The sequence below is a fragment of the Psittacula echo genome (assembly GCF_963264785.1).
Source record: "Psittacula echo genome assembly, chromosome: 6".
NCBI classification, from domain to species: Eukaryota; Metazoa; Chordata; class Aves; order Psittaciformes; family Psittacidae; genus Psittacula; species Psittacula echo.
Window position 1 is genome coordinate 39917620 of NC_137743.1, and position 18891 is coordinate 39936510.

Genomic DNA, 18891 nt, shown 5'->3' on the forward strand with positions numbered 1-18891 from the left:
GATTAGTGCTTCTGTGAAGTGCGTAAATCAGTGGGCTAAAAAACCGTTTCCAAATTGACAGCTATAGGAAAGCTTCCTTTTTCACAGATCCTTTTTAAAATTGGAAAAGATCTATTTTATTTTCCTCAGATTGCTTCTCATTCCTAATGCTCCAAACTAATATAGGGAAGATAAAAAAAGACACATTTGGCAGAACATCCCTCTTTGATAGCAAACAACTCCTACCATTGCAGGGCCCTTGTGATGGGAACCTGATCCTCAGCATCCCCTCGCTGGGGCTCAGCACAGCCCAACAAGGTCATTTTGGGCATCTATCAGCCTCCTGGGAAGCTGAAGGAGCTGAACTGGCTGCAGGAAAATGTGACGGTTGCTCCTGTTTAAACATACGAATTGGAAAGGGCCACTGCTGCAGCCCTGTGGACTCCAGTGCAACTCCAGCATCTCAGTGGCTTTTGCAGAAAGGCTCGCAGTTAGAACGAGATCTGAATGAGATGGGAAGTCCCTGGGAAAAAAGATTAATAAATCTTCTGTTATAAGAAAGGAATTTGGTAGGAAGAAGCCCAATGATCTGAAAATTACTAATTACTTGCTTTTCAGCAAATAATCCCTCCCTCAGGAGAGCCAGCACTTCTATGTGAGGATTAGGCAGTGAAATGCCATACTGGTAACATCAAACTATTCATTAGCCAAGCTCTCCCCATTTCTCTCTGCAGATCAGCTACAAGAAGCAGCCCAAGAGACAAGGAACAAGCTCAGCCTCTTTCTCCAGCTCTCTTCACTGCCTGCAAACAGCCCTGGAGGCAGGCAGGTCCTGCCTGGGGGAAGACAGTGTCACCAGACTGACCCGTCTGCCAGAGACCTAGCACCACCAAGCCCCACACCCACAAAACTCAGTAACTGTACCTGCTAGAGGTGTAAGCAGCTACCAGTCTAGGTGGAAACACTCACACATATCCATCAAATAGCATAACTCAGACCAAGCACAAGGTGCTGTTCACAGGCCAAGGCAATCCCAAGCACAAATACAGGCTGGCAGAGAATGGATTGAGACAAGCCCTGAGGAGGATCTAGGGGTGTTGGTCGACAAGAAACTCAACGTAAGCTGGCAGTGTGAGCTCTCAGCCTAGAAAGCTGTGCCCTGAGCTGCACCACCAGCAGCATGACCAACAGGTCAAAGGAGGGGATTCGACCCCTCAACTCCACTCTCAAAAGAGCACTTGGAACACTGTGTTCAGCACTGGGGCACAAAGCTAAGGCAGACCTGTTTGCGGAAGTCCAAAGGCCAGAGAGAGAATCAGAGGGCTGGAGCATCTCTCCTATGGAGATAAGCTGAGAGACCTGGGGTTGCTCGGCCTGGAGAAAAGGCTCCAGCAAGACCTTAGAGCAGCTTCCAGTAGCTAAAGGTGCCAACAAGAAAGCTGGAGAGGGACTTTTAAGAAGGGCAGGCACGGTAGGATGAAGGGAAAAGGCTTTAAACTGACAGATTTAGTAATTTTAGCAATCTAAGATTTAAATTAGACTTTAGGAAGAAGTTCTTCCCTGTGAGGGTGGTGAACCTGGCACAAGTTGCCCGGAGAAGCTGTGGCTGCCCCATCCCTGGTAGTGTTCAAGGCCAGGCTGGACAGGGCTTTCAGCAACCTGGTCTAGTGGAAGATCTCCCTGCCTGTGGCAGGGGTTTGAAATTGAATGAGCTCCCTTCCAACCCAAACGATTTATGAGTTTAAAAGTGAGGAACATGGGATGGGTTTGCTTTTGTCACCCACCTCTTCCTCACTGTGCTGGCATCCTGTTGGCTCCTGCCCCCTTGCTTGGAAGGATGACGCACTTGCGAGGAGGTGCTGAATTGCACATACTCAGCACAGTGAGAGTTTGCCATCCTCCTGAGGTCTATTTCTGTACTACAAACCAGCCCACCGTGTCTAGAAACACTGCTCTGCAGGGGATCCCCTGGATCTTCTGCAAGGGATGAGTTGCAGTAAAACACCTCAATTGCCATAAGCTATTCCACAACTCAGCTGTGCAATGAAAGAATAGAAAAATACTGCAAAAGGGCTTTTTGGAAGTGGACAAGCCAGCTTTTTAGACATAAGGATGATTATCATACGTATCCTGCCAGAGCAGGCTCACCAGAGGACTTTTTACACCACAGCAACATGTTGCCAGAGATGACCTCCTGCTCCAAGAGGAGCTGCTGCAGGGCTGATGCTTCAAGGATGTGGGAGGACAAGTGTCCCCAGGAACTCACAAGCTACTGGAGAAGTGCTGTAACAAGGAGAGGCACCACAAACCCAGCCCAGCACCCTCCCACCAGCACGGGCTGCCTTCTCACAAACTGAGGCATTCACTCACATAATTACAGCTTCTACAAATCCTGGGAAATAAACGTGATTTGTCACCAGAAATGGAAAACCATGAGCTCAGCAAACGATGGTCACAAGCATTAGTGAGATACCGATTGCTGGGACTTCTGTCTGACTTCAGAGACATGAACATGTGTACTTCAGTAGACTCAAAGTGAGACACGAAAAGTCAAGACAAGAGAGCTTCTTACGAGAGAGGAAGACCTCACAAAGGCAGCAAGGATGATCATGATGCTGCACTCAGTGTCATGTCCTGTGTGTTCAACTAAGGGGCACAAAGCATGGGACAGATCTCTTTGAGCAAGTCCAGAGGCCACAGTCAGAGGCAAGGAGCACCTCTCCTATGGAGACACTCAGTGTCATGTCCTTTGTGTCCAAACGACAGCCTGACACTTTGCACAGCTGATGTGTTTGTTGGGCCACCTCTTCCACAAGAAGTGACAGAAAACACACCCCTTGGCTCGGAAAGTCTGTCTTTGCTGAACTCACAGCAGGCAGCCAAGAACATTTTCTAGGAGCAGCCTGAATATATGAAACCTTTTCAAAAGCAGTTTCAACTTGTCAGAGGTAAAGCAAACCAAAGCTTCACGTGTTTGCTTGCTCCAGTCTCCTCTGCATCTGCCAATTTCAGGAAACATAACTCAGAAACTCACACCATGTAGTTAAATACAATGCCAGAGACCCCAAAGGGCTGTTGCAAGTGTAAGATTGATTTCTATTCAAATCAAATCCCAATTCCCAGCAATGCCTAGCCTGTAGCTCAGTACAATTGTGTCCAAAATACACAAGTATTAATGAACTATCACACAAAAGCCATTTCCACTACAAGTCAATCTTTTCTTTAATTCAAAGAAAAAAAATGGTATTTTAATAAATACTGCAGAAACATTAACCAAACATACAAAGTGACTTCAACAATTAAAAATAAAGTAATGAATGTCCTGCTTTAACAGTTATAACTTATTTTTCCACAATATTTAAATACAGAAAGCACTTACCAGCTATTTTGTAATACTGCCCTAAGCGCACTGTTGCATCAGTCAAAAGCTTATTGTGGTGGCAAAAATGTCTTTTTCTGCGAAATAATCAGAATGGGTTTTGTGTTTTTTTTTTCTTCTTTTATCAGATGAAACAAAGTGCCGGGAACACACAGAACTCAATTTTAGTTACGGTAACCCTTTACTTTTGCGCAAGTTAACGTGAACACAGCTTTAACACTTCAAAAATGAAGCATTACCCTTGGGAACAAAATGCTTGTCCTCAACAAGAGATAACCACACCGGTTAGAGCTTACAGTATCCTTCTTTTGAGAGAAGCTATGAAGTTAAGTCAGTCAATAAGCAGTTGCAAACAATTTTAAAGGCCCATTTATAATGTAACAATAGTATTCAGTGAGCAAAAAGGAATTTGACTTAATCAGTTCACCGATGTTTCATGATTGTTGTCTGGATACATATCTATTAATTTCAAAGACTAAGGGCAATATCCAGTTTCCACTGGGGACCCCTTAAGGTGTCACAGCTCTTCAGACCTGTTTCCTCACCACGAGCAAACGCAGTCTGCAGCGAGAGATGGCTGCCCCAAAAATAAGAGCATCACATAACCTGGCTCTGCTGGCTCATTTGCAGATTACTTGGGATTTTTGCAAAGATAACAGCAGTGAACCACAAAGAACAGCACTTCTGTAACACGTACAGAGGGCTAGATCCTGGGACCCACCCAGCTCTCCAGCTCCCATGAGAAGAAGAGTCTCAGGGCTTCCCCAGGTGGGCAGTAAGGCTTAACAAGTTATCATGGTTGTAAAACTAAAGATCATTTGTCATCATAGCTCTTAGCACCTTTCATTTGAACCTACAGCAACATACCCACACAGTACACCAGAACTGGAGACCATTTCCACTCTAAATTACAATCACAAGGAGGAATGTCAAGTCAGAGTCCTGCAACACATAGTTTGCCCCCACACCCCAATTCGATCCATTTTAATTTCCACAGTGCGAAGACATCTGTAATACTGGGAAATCTCAAACGGTTGTCTTCACTATCAACATGCTCAAGTGTAGATTGCGCTGCTGTCTTGGGAAGGCAAAACTCCAGACTTCTCACATACAGTGTTTTCCTCTAGGTGACGCACAGGCCTCAGTATACTCTCCATTTTAACAATCAGCTACTAAAAAATTAGATCATATCCTTTGGAAAACCAACTATAAGGTCACAGGGATAGTTCCTCAATAAGGAGGGCATATTAATGTCTTCTTTAAAAAAATTATTTTAAATGAAACCAAAGTGGTAGCATCCAGGAGTAGAGCGTTAATAAAAGAAACAAGCAATGACAGTGACATCTCTCCTCTGCCGTGTTATTTTCCCATTGGCCCTCTTTTCTCAGCACATTCAAACATTTTCTCTTTTGGGTTTTTTTTTTTTTTTTTGGCATTTTCTTCAATGTATCATTTCCTGATGTCACCTCGTTTAGAGCCATTTCTTCTTGCTGCTTAGTTCCTAAGTACAGTCTCACACAAGAGGTGAAATCTCCATTAAAGCACTGGCATAAGCCCTCATTAAATACCATGTGGCTGTATACTTCATTGAGCATCCACTCCTCCCAGATGCTCGCTTCCTCCTTTGCCAGAAAATCTAGGTCCTTCACATCACTGTGCAACTCTTTGCTTTGTCCTTTCGCAAGTCCGTCGCCACTGTGGAAAGTTCTGGCCTGCCAGGCATGTGTGAAATTCGCTTTGTTGCCCTCTGCGATTTGTTTCGTTTAACATTTTTATTTGTTTTATTCACACACGCCAAGGTGGCAACATGAAAAATGTCTCTGACACTGTTTTCTGACTGTAAGGCTGAGCATTCAATATATGTAGCTGCTCCAATCTGTTTGGCCATATTTGCACCCTAAGGGAAAAAAGAACACGCAATCAATACCAAGTTTCCACAGACAGCCAAAGCAAACCATACAACTACTTTTCAGTGCTGCTTTCCATACAGTGTTTTGTGAAATACAAAGCTAAAGCTCCAGCACTACAGCCAGCAGCTGATTCTGCAAAATAAACAGAGCTTTGGTTCCAAGATGCATTAAATAAGTATCCAAGCATTATCTCCAATGTTGATAAACACAAGTTGGAAGAGAGAAGATAAGCTCAGTGACCTGCAAACAACTGCAGAAAGCCAGAAGAGTAGGAGGAGGACCTATCTAACAATTTCACCCTTACACCTTAACTTCCATCCATGAATCACATGCTCACTGGGAAAGGTCTGAACCTGACATCTTCCAGATTTAAACCTGCTGTCTCCAAAGACAAAATGTATTCTGACTGCCTTAAGGGTTAGCCAGCATGCCCCTGACCTGGAGTGGAGCCCATGTTACATCTCCATGAAGGAGTCAAAGTTCACAGGGAAATGTGCTGTGGGTTTCTGAGTCAGGGATAGTTATACCAACTTGTAGCTAGAGAACAGGGGGAAAAGGAACATAGTTACACGAAGCCTTCTTTTTTTGATTTCAAGTGAACTGAAAGTCAAAGCAGGGCTATTTGTTCCAGCAGCACAACGAAAACAACACATGACTCCAGCAAATGACAATACCATGGTATCCTGTTGTGGATTTTGCTGCTAGAAGACAATACAGCATTGTGTGGAAAAATTGAGTTATTTCAATGGAATTTTACTTCCAAGGAATGAATCTTTTCATTAAGTTATGAAATCCAACCACATCCTTGATGTGCCACTCCTCACACACTCATAGGCCTAAGACAGAGGCACAAGTCAGTCCAACTCGACCTTTTTGCTCTAATCTATTTGGACTCACGTCTTCAGTATGCACTATTTGCATGGCAGTGATGCGGCCATCTTATCAATTTTAAGTTGGAGTGGCTGATAAAGGAGTATTAGTGTGTAGGACGAACCCTCCCCACGGTTAAACACCTCAACTCCTACTAACCAAGTCTAGCCTGTACCTTAGAGCCTCAGAAATGTTTGCTTGGGTGTAGCTGACTGGAAACTGGCTAGCATACCGGAGGCAGGGCATCACCATCAACTGGCTTTATTCTCCCAATGCTTCCTTATGAAGTTAAGAGGAATGGGGAAAGCCCCACTAAGCTCTTTGATCCCACAACAACTTAGCAAGGCAACGGATCTAAAAAGAAGCTGTGTATTTTGACCTCAGAGAACCCTTCCCTAAAACTAGTGCAGGAGAGCAGTGGGTTGCTTCATGACACCAGGGATTTGGCAACCACAAGAGATACCTCCAATGCTCAGTTTAAGCTGTTGCTTATATAGAAAACAGATGAAACTATGGGAGTTTACTGAAGTACAGGCTTCCCTGTAACACCTACAATTTTCCTTTTGGCTGCCAAGTAACAGCTTTTGGTTTAGCCCTTTGTCTTCAGCTGACTCTTGTTCCTAAGCAGTACAGGCTAAGCTGTGACACCAGAAGAGATGTCTCCTGGGGTGAAGAAATCCACTTGTCAGCAGATTTTTGATCACTATCTGTGAAAGGGCATGAGTCTTGGTGATTTTACTGAAGTACTTCAAAAAACATAATATATGAAGTTGTGTATGTAATAAGTGGCAGAGTTATCTCCTTATACCTCCAGGGCTGAACATTAATATATACACATGCAACAGTGGTAGTTTGTAACTGGGATGACATCTCCTGCAACAAGCAGGATTTAAGGACACTTCTGAATTGGTTTACACTCAGGTAAAAAACCCCAGCATTTAGTTCCATTTGAAACTGTTTGAGATAGAGAGATGTTTACTGAGTGAAGTGTAGAAAAATGCCATAAGCAGCATAAGCCATCACAGTGGAACACCCAGTGTTATATTTTAATCAAGATACTCAGTTTACGGTATCTTTGTGTTTTCCAATTTAAACACGCTGCAGAATACTGCATTATTAGTAATCACATATTAGGAGCTGTTGGTTTGGAAAACCTGAGGTTGTGGATAAAATACCAAGAATTAGGCGACAGCACAAGATATACACACTAGCTAAAGTTATTTCTGGAAGTACCATTCTTGCTCTTACAGCCTGGAGGGTGTATCTGAAAGCATCACCGTGATTCAGCTGCAATGCATGATACATATGTGTGAGTAAGAAGGGGAAGTTTACCTTAGAGTCAAATTTTCCCCTGTTCTCTATCTCCTGCTTTGCCATGGCCTGGATTCCTTTCCCTTTCACCTCAGTCTCTCTATCCTGATTCCTGTCTCCAAACTTCTAATTTCTCCAGCAGCAGCAGAGAACAGCTGCCAAGAATTAAGATGCTTTCTGGATTTGCTGTCAGCTTCAGAGGGAGCTGCAAGGTGCCTTCACAGGTGTTTTAAAGCAACAAGATTTTAAAAAAGACAGATTATATGCAATACTTGTCTGTCACAATGCTAAATTCCAATGAATGACATTCAAATCTAAAGTCTAAATACAATGATTTCATCAATTCATCAGTATATAAACACCTCTCAGTTACAGTTTTGGCCCAGAAAAGCAGTAAGCTTCTTTTCAATTAAATTAAAAGTTAATTGAGCTTAACTTAAAAGGCTCTTTGCAACTAACAAGGCTACCACCTTATGATGCTTGAAGCATGCATTGTGGAGCAGCATGATTTTCTGCTGCATCCAGTTCACGGAATACTTTGCCTTTACTCGTAACAGCTTTCAAATTCACCTCCATCTCCTAGCAGAGTGCACATTTGCCTTCAAGGATGCACTCATATAAACAACATGAAGAATTTGTTCATAAAGACAGCTACAATAATAGAAAAGAGTTTTATTTTCCACCCGTAAGTACAAAGAAGGACATGGCACATACCTGATCGTAGGACACAGGTGTCTGTCTGTGGTTGGAAAGTTCCACTAGTGTGCTTACATCTGTGCGCAGATCCGACTTGCAACCAACCAAAAGCATTTTGGTGTTCGGACAAAACTCCTGTATTTCGCCTTTCCACTGTAAAATTTTAGGTTGCTGTTATAGTCAAGTAGTTGAATGTTTAAATCCAAAGCAGCAATGGATACAAGATGAAGTTTAATAAATCTTGACATTTGGAAATATTCTTACATAATAGTTGCATCTACCTTCAAGCTAATTTCTTATGGCATTAGTTCCAGCAGAATCTGGTCAAGGATGAAATCTTACAATCTCGCATACTCATTAATTGCACTGATGTACTAATCAAGACGGAATGAACTGAGACTGTTTGCCTACGTGAGTAAAGGTTTGGATATCTCTCACTTCTCAAGCAGCAAACACCCAGCCATTGCCACAGGCAGACAGGAACCAATGAAACCCGGTGCCACCACATTCAATGGCTCCTCAAGACACAGCTAGAGGCAGGTCTTGCATGCAAAATAAATGTTGCTGTGTATTAGCTTGTGGCTAAATCCTCACACCTAAAACTAACACAAATCTGCCAAGGGTTCAGTTTCTGTGATACTTTCCTCAGGTTTCTTTCCCTCTACACTGTTATTTTGAGAACATAAGAAAAACAGAAGTTTCCCAGCATAATTTGAACAGTTTACACAATCCCTAAAACTTAAAAATATCATTTGAGTTTAAAAGCACATTAAGAAAAATCTCTTACAGAATTAAGCAACATTATCAGGGACAGAAAAGAAAAACAGTTCTAGATGCTTGCTGGCACAGTTAGTAGCTGGAGAAAAATCTTCAGTATTTTCTGTAGCCTATTCAGAGGATTGTATGCCACTTGATACCCAGTGACACAAGAATCACTGGCCCCAGCTACAAAAAGAAAAAGGAACTTCAGGTCATTAAACCTTAAAGATAACACTGCAAAGTTGAGTCATGCTCAGTGACCAAGGAGAGGACCACAACCACTTCGCAAACAGAGCATGATTATCAAGATTCAATGTTTTAACTCAGGGAAAGTCTGGCACTGAATCTCAGATCACTGAGCTTGTGAAAAAATCTCAACTCTGGCTCACGATTCCTTTCTATGCCACTATTAAGTCTTCTGGTGGCTTCCAGAAGCATTTGTCACTGGCTCCTTCTAAGTTTGGGCTGAGAAATGATGTAAAGCCATGGCAAATGTCCAAACACTTGGCAGGCACATCTTAGCCATCTTTGCAACATGGAAAAGTTTCTCAATCTTGTCTGCTATATGAACATAATGTGAGAGACAATTTCTTGCTGCACCCAGCCTTGCACCTCACACCACCCTAAACAATTCACTAGTGTCTAAAGGCTGGGGAATGAGAATTTACTTCACCCCTGAGTGTCCATTAGGGAGGGAAGTTTTGTTTTCAATTAACATTCATCCCTTTCAAACAAATTATCTCATTCTAGCAGTGCACAGCACAGTCCTGTCATCTCTGCATTAAAAGAAACAAACTGAAGTTTCCAACGTACAAAACAGCACCACTCTTCAGAGATTTAAGGACAAGCTACTCATACAGTTCTGTACTCAAATGTTTCTTAAACACTTGCCTTTTTTAGCACACTGTCAAGAGTTTCTGGCCGACTGATGTCAAAGCAAATCAGGACAGCATCAGAATCTGGATAGGAGAGCGGGCGGACATTGTCATAATAAGGAGACCCTGCAGGGAAGCAAACAGCATTTTTATTAGTTTAGATTTTTTACTTTCTGCAGTCATTCAAGCTTATTCGGAAAGTTTAGAAAGGTTTAGTGAAGCTCTGTAATAGCATCTAGCTACCATCTTTTCTTCAATAGCACTGTATTCCCAAAACACTCATTGCAGTTGCTCATTTCCCCACTTTCCTTTTGTTTCTCACCTACAAAAGCACGGCTTTCCCAAATAATTAAGAGTGATGGCACCCCAGTGATCCATCTCCAACCAAAACTTTGCGATGCCCCTAATAACAAGAAAAGGGAAATTGGGTCAGCCCAAGTTTAAGTCCCAGCATTAGCCTGTGGAGATTTGACTTTGAGAACAAACCCTTAACCTCCAAAAGGCTTCTTCAAAGCAGATTAGTCACAGTTGCGCTTTCACGGAAAAAATTTAGGCAGTTTTGAAACAAATTAGCTTTCAGTCTTCTAAACTTCATTTAAAACAAATAGCTCCAAGTGCAAAAAGCATCTTTAATTGTCACAGGTATAAGTAATTTTTAGAAGAAACTTTTGCTTCAAACTAAAGTATCCATTGCAATACTTCAGCAGGAAAGAATCCCAGTCTTGTATACAGGCATGCAAAGTAACTGTCACAAAAAGCCTCACCAATCTGTAAACCAATATATACTGGCAATAAATGTTTAGCCCATAAAACAGATTTTTATCAATGAGATCAAAGCTAATCTAGTAATCTGACGGAACATAAGTAGGTCCAATACTGACTTCGTGCATGCTTTACTTACAGAGCTCTTTTCTGTCAGAACTGTCACGTTGTGTGGATGCAGCTACATCTCCAGAGTCAGAAATCTCCCTTTATCATCTGATGACTCTGGTTACCAGATTAGGGGGGAAAAAAAATGTTCCTTTTTCTAGGAAGTGCCAGTCACCAAGCCACATTTGGTTTGGTCCTGACTTTGTTGAAGCTTCACTTACTGAGAAGAATGCATTTCTGATTTAGAAGGGTACTTCAACGGTTAAGTAGTCCAACAGGTTAAGGGCTTAGGCTTTAAGACGCATGCCTGCAACTTAAAATTAATTTTTTTAGTCATACATTCCTATTTCTGTATTTTCTCATGAATCTAAAAATACAGCATCGAACAAAAGTAACAAGGATACAGCTTTCAAGAGTTTTGGGGTTATCAGCTAATTATACCACCAATTTTCCGACTATCTAGAACTAATTGGCTGCAAGATCTCAGATGCTGAGCAGACTATTAACTGGATTAGAGAAATTCTTCAAGTTTTTAACTGACAGACAGCTCATGCTGTTGCACAAAGCAGAGCAGGGAATGGTGTGAACGTATGGCAGATGACTTTGGTTGGACAGCTTATACTGGAAGAAAGAAGTCAAGAATCCTAGGAATGTTGTTTTTGAAATGAAGAGTAACACATGGGGAATGAAGCATTACCAAACTAGGTAGCAGAAGGTAATTTGTTGGACGAGACTTTTATTCAAATGCTCATCGTCATAAACAATGTCAACCTAAACAAAGAGGTAGCTGTCAAAAACTGCTCTTCAAAAAACAAGTTAGCTGTCTTCAGCAGTAAATGACATGTTAGAAAGAAGTCTAAGCATGCTGACTGAGCTGACCACTAGTTAGCTATTCATTTGAGCTCAGCTTTGCTTGCAGTGATTATCAATAAGCATTTTCCACTATTATTTCCCAGCTACCTCCAGCACTACTATTACAGTGCCTCCATCCTGCAGCCTCAGGGTCAAGTTATTTATCCCAGAGCCCAGGGGCAAGTTATTTGCCCTGGCCAGGTAAACTGCAGAGCAGCATGCCATTAACTAGCTACCTGCACTGCTCCACAGCCTGTGACTGGCCACAGTACAGACTGCTGCCCAGCCACCAGCCTGCATGCTGGTAAGAGCCACTGGCTGGCTAGCACATCTCCCTGCCAAGCTCCAGCAAGTAAGGGCAGGATTGAAGATTAATGCTTGGCCACATGGTTGCTGGTGAGAAAGGAGTCTCAAAAAAGCCTCACCCAGAAACTAATTCCTTAGACACATACCTATCTTCTCACGCACCAGTCTTCAGGGATACAACACACCATATATGTCCATCAGCACATATTTATGTATACATACAGTCACCACCTCCAGCCCAGAGACTCCTTTCTACTGTGTCAGCTGTAGCTGTGTTTGTTTTGAGGGTTTTTCTTTTTAGGTTTTCTTTCTGAACCTCTCATATTAAAGATGCTGAGCTAGAGTAAGTGAACTTTTACTGGCAGTCCATCTACCCAGATGCAAGCTAGGAGGAATATTTGACACCACCTTTTCTTCAGGGTAGTGTGTGGCAGAACAAATGGGAACCATTTAAACTACTTGGGCTGCAGTATCAACAAAGAAAGTTTCCTGGTCTCATTCAGCAGCAATAACTGAACCTTTATTACTGCGCAAATAAAGAGGTGCTACAGCCCTCACTGTGCGAGCCCATTCAATCTGGCATTTCATCGTTTCACCCAGAGAAACCCTCAGAAGCCAGGAATCCCAGGAATGAGGCTCAAGTCTGAACAGAACTTGAGCACAGCCCAGTATGGCTGTTCACTCTTTTTCTAGTCAGTCTGCAGATTTGAAGCCATGCCAATCCTAGAAAACAAAAGGAGAACGTAGAGCTACAGCAGTGGTACTGGGGGGGGGGAGGGGGGGGGAAAGGGAGAAGAGGAAAGCTTATTTGTTATTTGTGATTCTGTTTCTACAAAAGAAGAGATTTTTTGCTAAGGACAAGGATGATTTTTCAACTTTATTAAGGAATTCCTGACAACACTGTAGGTCATCTTACTCTGTGATACAAAATAATCCAGCTGCAATACCCCTTTTTTAATTTGTTTGGCACCTTAAAGCCAAAAGAATTTAAACATTAAGAATGATCTACTTTTAAAATCTTATTTTTCATTTGAAGTACAACATACATTCAGCTTTTTAACTGAAATAAAGCCCTCTCCAGCAATACAGTTGGGTTTGGTCTACAAAACACACCAAGCTCAGGCTTAAATGTTATCTTGATAAATAATAGAATTACATTGTTAAAAGTTAAAGCATACTTAATTTTTGATAGCTTAGTACTACTGTTAAGACACTAGATCACAGAGAAGCCCTATTTGTTTGCAAGTTCCAAAGCCACCACCAGTTCCAAGTGGGAACGTTCAGCCCCACATCCCACACCTATGGAGATGAACCTGGGCAGCTTCTGCTCACCAAACTGTTCAGCCTCTGCTTGCTGGCGGGCCCTAAAGGAAGCACTGCTCAGTAACAGGCAAGACTACTATTTACACACCACCAAGCAGCCATCAGGCATTCGTCTTTGTAGCCTTTTGGACTCCAGTCAACTGAAAAAACAACAGATGAACAGCAGCATTCTCACTCCCAAACCCTTGGGCTCACTAATTATCAGCTACATAGAAAACACATCAAATACTTGCAGTGGTTGCTCTAAGTAGCTGATTCACTGCTGATGGCTTTCCTCCTTCAAAATCCACCTTGGCAGTTTTGGAGAAAACGCAGGTGATTTTGTATACTGAGCATCACAGAACATGTCACCTCCAAGCACAGGAATATCACAATATTCATGGCCTTTTGAGTGTTTACATTTCTGCACCTCAAACAGAAAACAGGGCTTCAGTAGATGACTTGGGATTCCCAGTTACCTATTCTATTTCCCTTCTAAGCGGAAAAACCCCAACTATTAAAGACTAGTTACTGCTACTCCGTCATGAAAGTGAAGGAGGAAAAAAAAAGGTATCAAATGGCTGAGTACAGCAAACTTTGCAACTGAAGTGGGAGGTAAAGACAAAAATTTGACATTTCTTTTATAATGCTTATTGCTAGAGAACTGGAGGAAATAGTAACTTTCTGTATGTTTCATCATAATTTCAGCATGATTTCAGCACAAAACTTTATGATTAATATTATGTTTCTATATGGACACTGCATAGATCGTACAATTTCAAATCACAGTACAGCTAACTTGACTTAATGCTCTAAGGCCCTTCTGGATTTAATTATATGCTGATCCCCAGCAATGTATAAGTATTTATGGCCCTGTTGAGAATTATTTTATTGGTGTATCCAGTACAGTTTCCATAGTTCAACCAATAAACCCCTCTAGAATATTTTAAGGAGACACAGGTATGTATACCTAATTAATGGTATGTGATTTCTATGCCACAGCTGGTGGTGTACTGGCAAGAATATAAATATCAAAGCAGTCACTTTAAATGGAGGAAGCCAAAGCTCAGTAAATACACATTAGACCATGCCTATGGTAGACAAAGATGTCTAATACAGGAATGCTCTTCACAGTGTCCATGAGAGCACAAGATGAAGCTTTAACCTGAAGAAATTTCTACTACTTTACCTAGCAAAATATGCGCACAGCTCCCAAACAGCGCAAGACTGCCATACTATGTTACCACAGAGTGGAGTAATTTATGGTGTAGTTAGACTGCAACCAGACATTCCTGCTTTGAAAGAAGGGTTGGTAGTCCAAAAACCAATTGAAATTCAAGTTGGCAAGTGCTTTCCTTAATGCTGTGGCTAATTTAAATCCTTACAATGACTTGCAGAACTAGACAGTACCAGAAAAATATCTGAATAATGAATCTTCCCATTCCACTCTTGTAAGAGTGTTTTGTTCCATATTTCTAAGGGCATATCCAAGATAGGACATTTTGGAGCTAGCTGTAAATTTCCTGGGGAGTTTTTGTTGTATCACCTGTGTGATTCTCTCCATTTTGTATTTACGAATTCTTTAGTAAAAAACACATTATTATATACAGGATTGTAAATTAAAATTCATGACTGCAAGTCCTGTTCTCACCCTCACACAAGGCTATTTTAAACAATGCCTTCAGCTTTTCCCATTTTCTCAGTAAGCAAAAAACCCACTCCAAGTGGCAGTACTTTCCTTCCAACAGATTCAGTACAAAGAACGACATTAACTTAAGTTGGGGACTAATTTGCAAGGCAGCCCATTGCATTCTCCCACTAAGAAATAGAGTGTTAAAGATGTATACTAAATACTGATCAAGTCATCTTGAAATAGCTGCAGTATATTGCAATCAAACTCAGCTGAACAGCATTTTTATCCCCTCCCCAGGAGATACTGAAGTGCCTCAAATGACTTCAGCTTTACCTCACCCCTGTTGCAATGGATGTTGCCTTCCATTACTATTTAGCAGTTAATCAATCATATTTTTAAGTTAACTAGATCTTAAGACATTTATTCTAATTCAGCAGAGGACTATGACAAAGACTTCTAAAAAATAAACTGCCAAGAATTCAAGCTAATGCCAAAACACTATCTTATCTTCTAATGTCTTTTATCTGGTGATGCGATTTCTCATTGGGCTGATGGGTTTGGGGAGTGTTTGTTCCTGCAGTCAGTGAGAAGGGCTGTTCACAGAGGTAATTCTTCATCTGCAGAGTTCCACAACTAGAAGATCTACAGTAGTACTTTGTAAGACCAAGCATTGGATCTTTCAACCATTTCAGTTTTGGATTGCAGACAAATCAGCCACTTGATCTCAAGCTTCTGACTCAAGTCAAATTTTCTATTAGCTCCAGGACAGGCCTGAGAAGATGACACGCACATGCAAAGGCTGGCAGGTGCTCCTTCCACTGCTTTTGTCTTTTGAACTGCTACAGAATATTCTATTACATGGGTGTCTCCAGCCTGACATACGGACTCCAAACTTTCCCATGCCAAACAACTTAACCTACAGTCTTGTTGTATTTTAATAGCCAAGATAAAATTTTCCAAAATAACTTCACTATTAATTTTTAATAAGCCCTTACCCCATAGTTTGTTACAGCCAGTTTACTAATCAGGATGAAAGCTCAAACCAGACACACACACTAGAAGTCTGCAAGTCTTACTTGGCATGAGATGAGGAAAAAAATCAGTTCAGAGCTACACTGATACTGGTTGTGGGCGCAAAGACTGCCTTTTCCCAGTAATCGTGTTGCAAGAATTTGGAATCATTTCCTGAACAGCAAGAGGAAAAAGCCAACTCTCTGCCTTAACTCCTTTTTTTAAAGGGGGAATTAACATTTTAGTTTCTGGTAAAAGGACTGCTGTCACATTTAGAAGGAACTGCTATGTCCAAATTCAACATTAACAAGCTATCTACACAACTTCCCCAAAGAAGAAAGGGCTTGTAACTCTTGTTAAGCATCTCCAGCTTTTTACCAGTGAATTCTGGAGAACAATGCTGATCCACACCTGCACTACCGGTTCAGTGTCCTTTACGCTGACCACCTCCCCCAGAGTGCAGAGGTACTGCAGACTTGCTGGCTGTCCACACACCTCTCCAGCACTGAGGTGGCAAGTTAAGGGGCGCATCCACACTGCACTGGCAGTAAACTTAGTCCAAGTATCAATGACAGCAGGATCTAGAGTGGTTCCTGGCCTACCATGAGATCTAAGACAGCCAAGCACCAAGAACCTCAACCCCTGAGGCAGGTGAGCCAGTGTTTTTGACATGGCCACTGAAGATACAACTGGAAGAATGACGACAAAGACCTTAACCACTGCTCTTGATATGTAAGAAAGGACAGTTCCCCCCGCATCCTGAGGGCCAGAGATGCCCACCTCCCTTATCTTTCCGGGCTTTAAAGACTCTTTAAATCACAGGGGAAAAAGAGAAGTACTGTATCTTGTAAGAATCCAAACAAGCATTTAGGAGCCACAAGGAACTCCGATGCAAGCTGATGTAATTTACCATTAGCATATATAACCACCTCTTCACTCTTCTACTAGGTAAAGCGGGGCACCTCAGCAGCAGAGGCACAAAGGAAGGTACCCCCTTGGAGCTCCTCGGATAAGCTCCTTCCAGTCAGGCAGGTGGGAACACGTACCCCTACCCTGCCTGCCTTCCCCTGCAATGCTGACAAATCGCTTAATGGAGGGCTGTCCACACCCTTTTCCCTTCCCAAGCATATGGCTAAAGTATACCTCAGATTTTAAAACAAACAAACAACAAAACAGCCGAGCAGCAGCCTCCCGTCTCGCACAGCGGCCGCTCGCCTCTGGAGATAGGCACCCCCGCCACGGCGCGGCGGTGAGGGGCTGCGAGGCCACAGGGACGGTCTCCTCCTCTCCCCAGCTCCCCCGACTTACAGGGGCTGCCGCTCCACACCGATTTACCACTCACACACATCCTCCCCGCCTACGCACCCGGGGAAGCGCTTACCCGAGGTGTCCCAGAGGCTGAGCTCGATCCGCTGCGTGTCTATCTCAAAGCTGGCCGTATAGTTCTCGAAGACGGTGGGGACGTAGCTCTGCTGGGAAACACCGCACAGTCAGCCCGCGCCCACCGCCCCTGGCCCGAGCCCCAGCCCCATCCACAGCCCGTCTCGACCCCGGTCAGCCCCGACCCACCTCAGGAAAGCAGTCCTTGGCGAAAACGTGTAGCAACGCTGTTTTGCCGCACTGGCTGTCCCCGACCACCACGATCTTGCACTTTACGTTCTGGTTGGGATCCATCACCGCCTTGCTCGATAACTTCTGGCTCGCTCTTCTTTCCTTCATTGATCTCGGCTTAAGTCCCTCGGCCGGCCACAACAAAAGAAAAAAAAAAAAACCCACCAGACCACACAAATCCGGTTCCCCCCAAAAGATAAAAATATTCTTAAAAACAATTAAAAAAACCCAACAACAAACCCCCCGGCAGAGGTGGCAACCCGCGGGACCCCCTGCCGGACGCCGGTCCCGCGCTGACTGCTTTGTCCCCCCACCACCACCCGCCCTCAGTTATAGCCTCGCATCCGCCAATCACAGCCCTCTGCTGGTGCGAGGCCGGCCCCCACGCAGCTCGCTGCCAGCAGGCCGCCGGAGCATCGTGCCCCCTAGGGGTGGCGCCGCAGACCCGAGCGGGAGTGAGGAGCGCGGTGGGGTGTGTGGGGGGGGGGTGGTGCGGACCCGCAGCTCGCCTTGCGGGGAGCCCCTCAGCCTGGTAGGCCCCGCTGCTCTCCCGGCTCCGCCGCGGCCGGCTGATCCGCCGGAGGCTGGGGTGAGCCCGTGCTGGCTGCAGGCCGGTGTCATCCTCTCAGAGGCCTGGTGTGGGACAATGCGTGGAGTAAAGAGCGGTCTTTGTGGTGGTTTTCTGGTCATTTTGTACGAGCCGTCTATAAACCTGGGTGCTACGAAAGGGAACATGCGGCGCTTTGTGGCCTCCAGAGGGGCGGCGAGGCACGAGGAGCCGCCTGCGCCCCCCCCCCCGGGTCCCTCAGGGCCCCACAGGTCCGGCTGAGGAAAGCCGCTCTCCTCCGGCCCTGGCTGCACCGCAGGAGGGTCTTTTTGTTCGAAACATGGTCACAAGGAGCGTGTGGGGATCTCAGGGAAGCATCCCCACCATTAACGTGCTTGGTTTTTAGCTTCCTGGTCGCAAACCCAAGCCAAACTGGGTAATGGCTTGTGTTCACCCGAGGACTGAATGCTGCTCTGGCTGAAACAGCACTTCTGTAACAGCACGGGGTATATCTTTCCTGAAGCGACAGCCCTGAACAAGGGACGGTTTGTGAGCGGCTCGTAGCACACTTCTCCAGCAAGTGCTGCTCTCCTCTCTCGTATGGCTCTGCGCGGCCAGCAGATGGGCACTCTCAGGACAGGGCTGCCAGCCGGCGGGAGGGCTGGGGCAGAGCCTGCTTCGCCTCCTTGCTCAGCCCTCCTCACCTGCAGCTTTGCTGGCGCAGCCGAAGACAGGGGTGGCCTTCAAGAAGGGGGGTCTTGGCCTTACTTACCCCTAAAGTGGGTTATCCAGGTCACAGACTAGCTCCGTGTCAGTTCTGAGCTCAAACATAAGCAATCAATAAAGTTTACAACATCTTGAAACGGAAAGCATTACCATCTTGTGCGTGTTTGACCACAGGGAGAAACTCCAGTGACGCAGACAAGAGAATCCCAAGCATGACATTTCAAAATTCATAGCTAACATTCTTGATCTTGTTC

At 43.9% G+C, this 18891-nt stretch overlaps 1 protein-coding gene across 1 annotated transcript; it reads right to left on the reverse strand.

The window, feature by feature from the left end:
* Positions 1-4451: 4451 nt before the first annotated feature.
* On the reverse strand, positions 4452-17947 carry RND3 (Rho family GTPase 3). Its single transcript, XM_080622180.1, has 5 exons — positions 17323-17947; positions 17135-17222; positions 9796-9905; positions 8164-8298; positions 4452-5255 (listed from the first exon to the last, which is right to left on the reverse strand). Exons 1-5 carry the CDS (start codon positions 17470-17472, stop codon positions 5004-5006), a joined length of 735 nt encoding a protein of 244 aa, XP_080478306.1. The 5' UTR covers positions 17473-17947; the 3' UTR covers positions 4452-5003.
* Positions 17948-18891: the final 944 nt, after the last annotated feature.

Coding starts and splice junctions, on each gene's coding strand:
- RND3 (XM_080622180.1), bottom strand. CDS start 17,472: ATGAAGGAAAGAAGAGCGAGCCAGAAGTTATCGAGCAAGGCGGTGATG. Junction 17,223..17,322: donor CCAAGGACTGCTTTCCTGAG/GTGGGTCGGGGC, acceptor GTTTCCCAGCAG/AGCTACGTCCCCACCGTCTT. Junction 9,906..17,134: donor CAGCCTCTGGGACACCTCGG/GTAAGCGCTTCC, acceptor GCTTCCCTGCAG/GGTCTCCTTATTATGACAAT.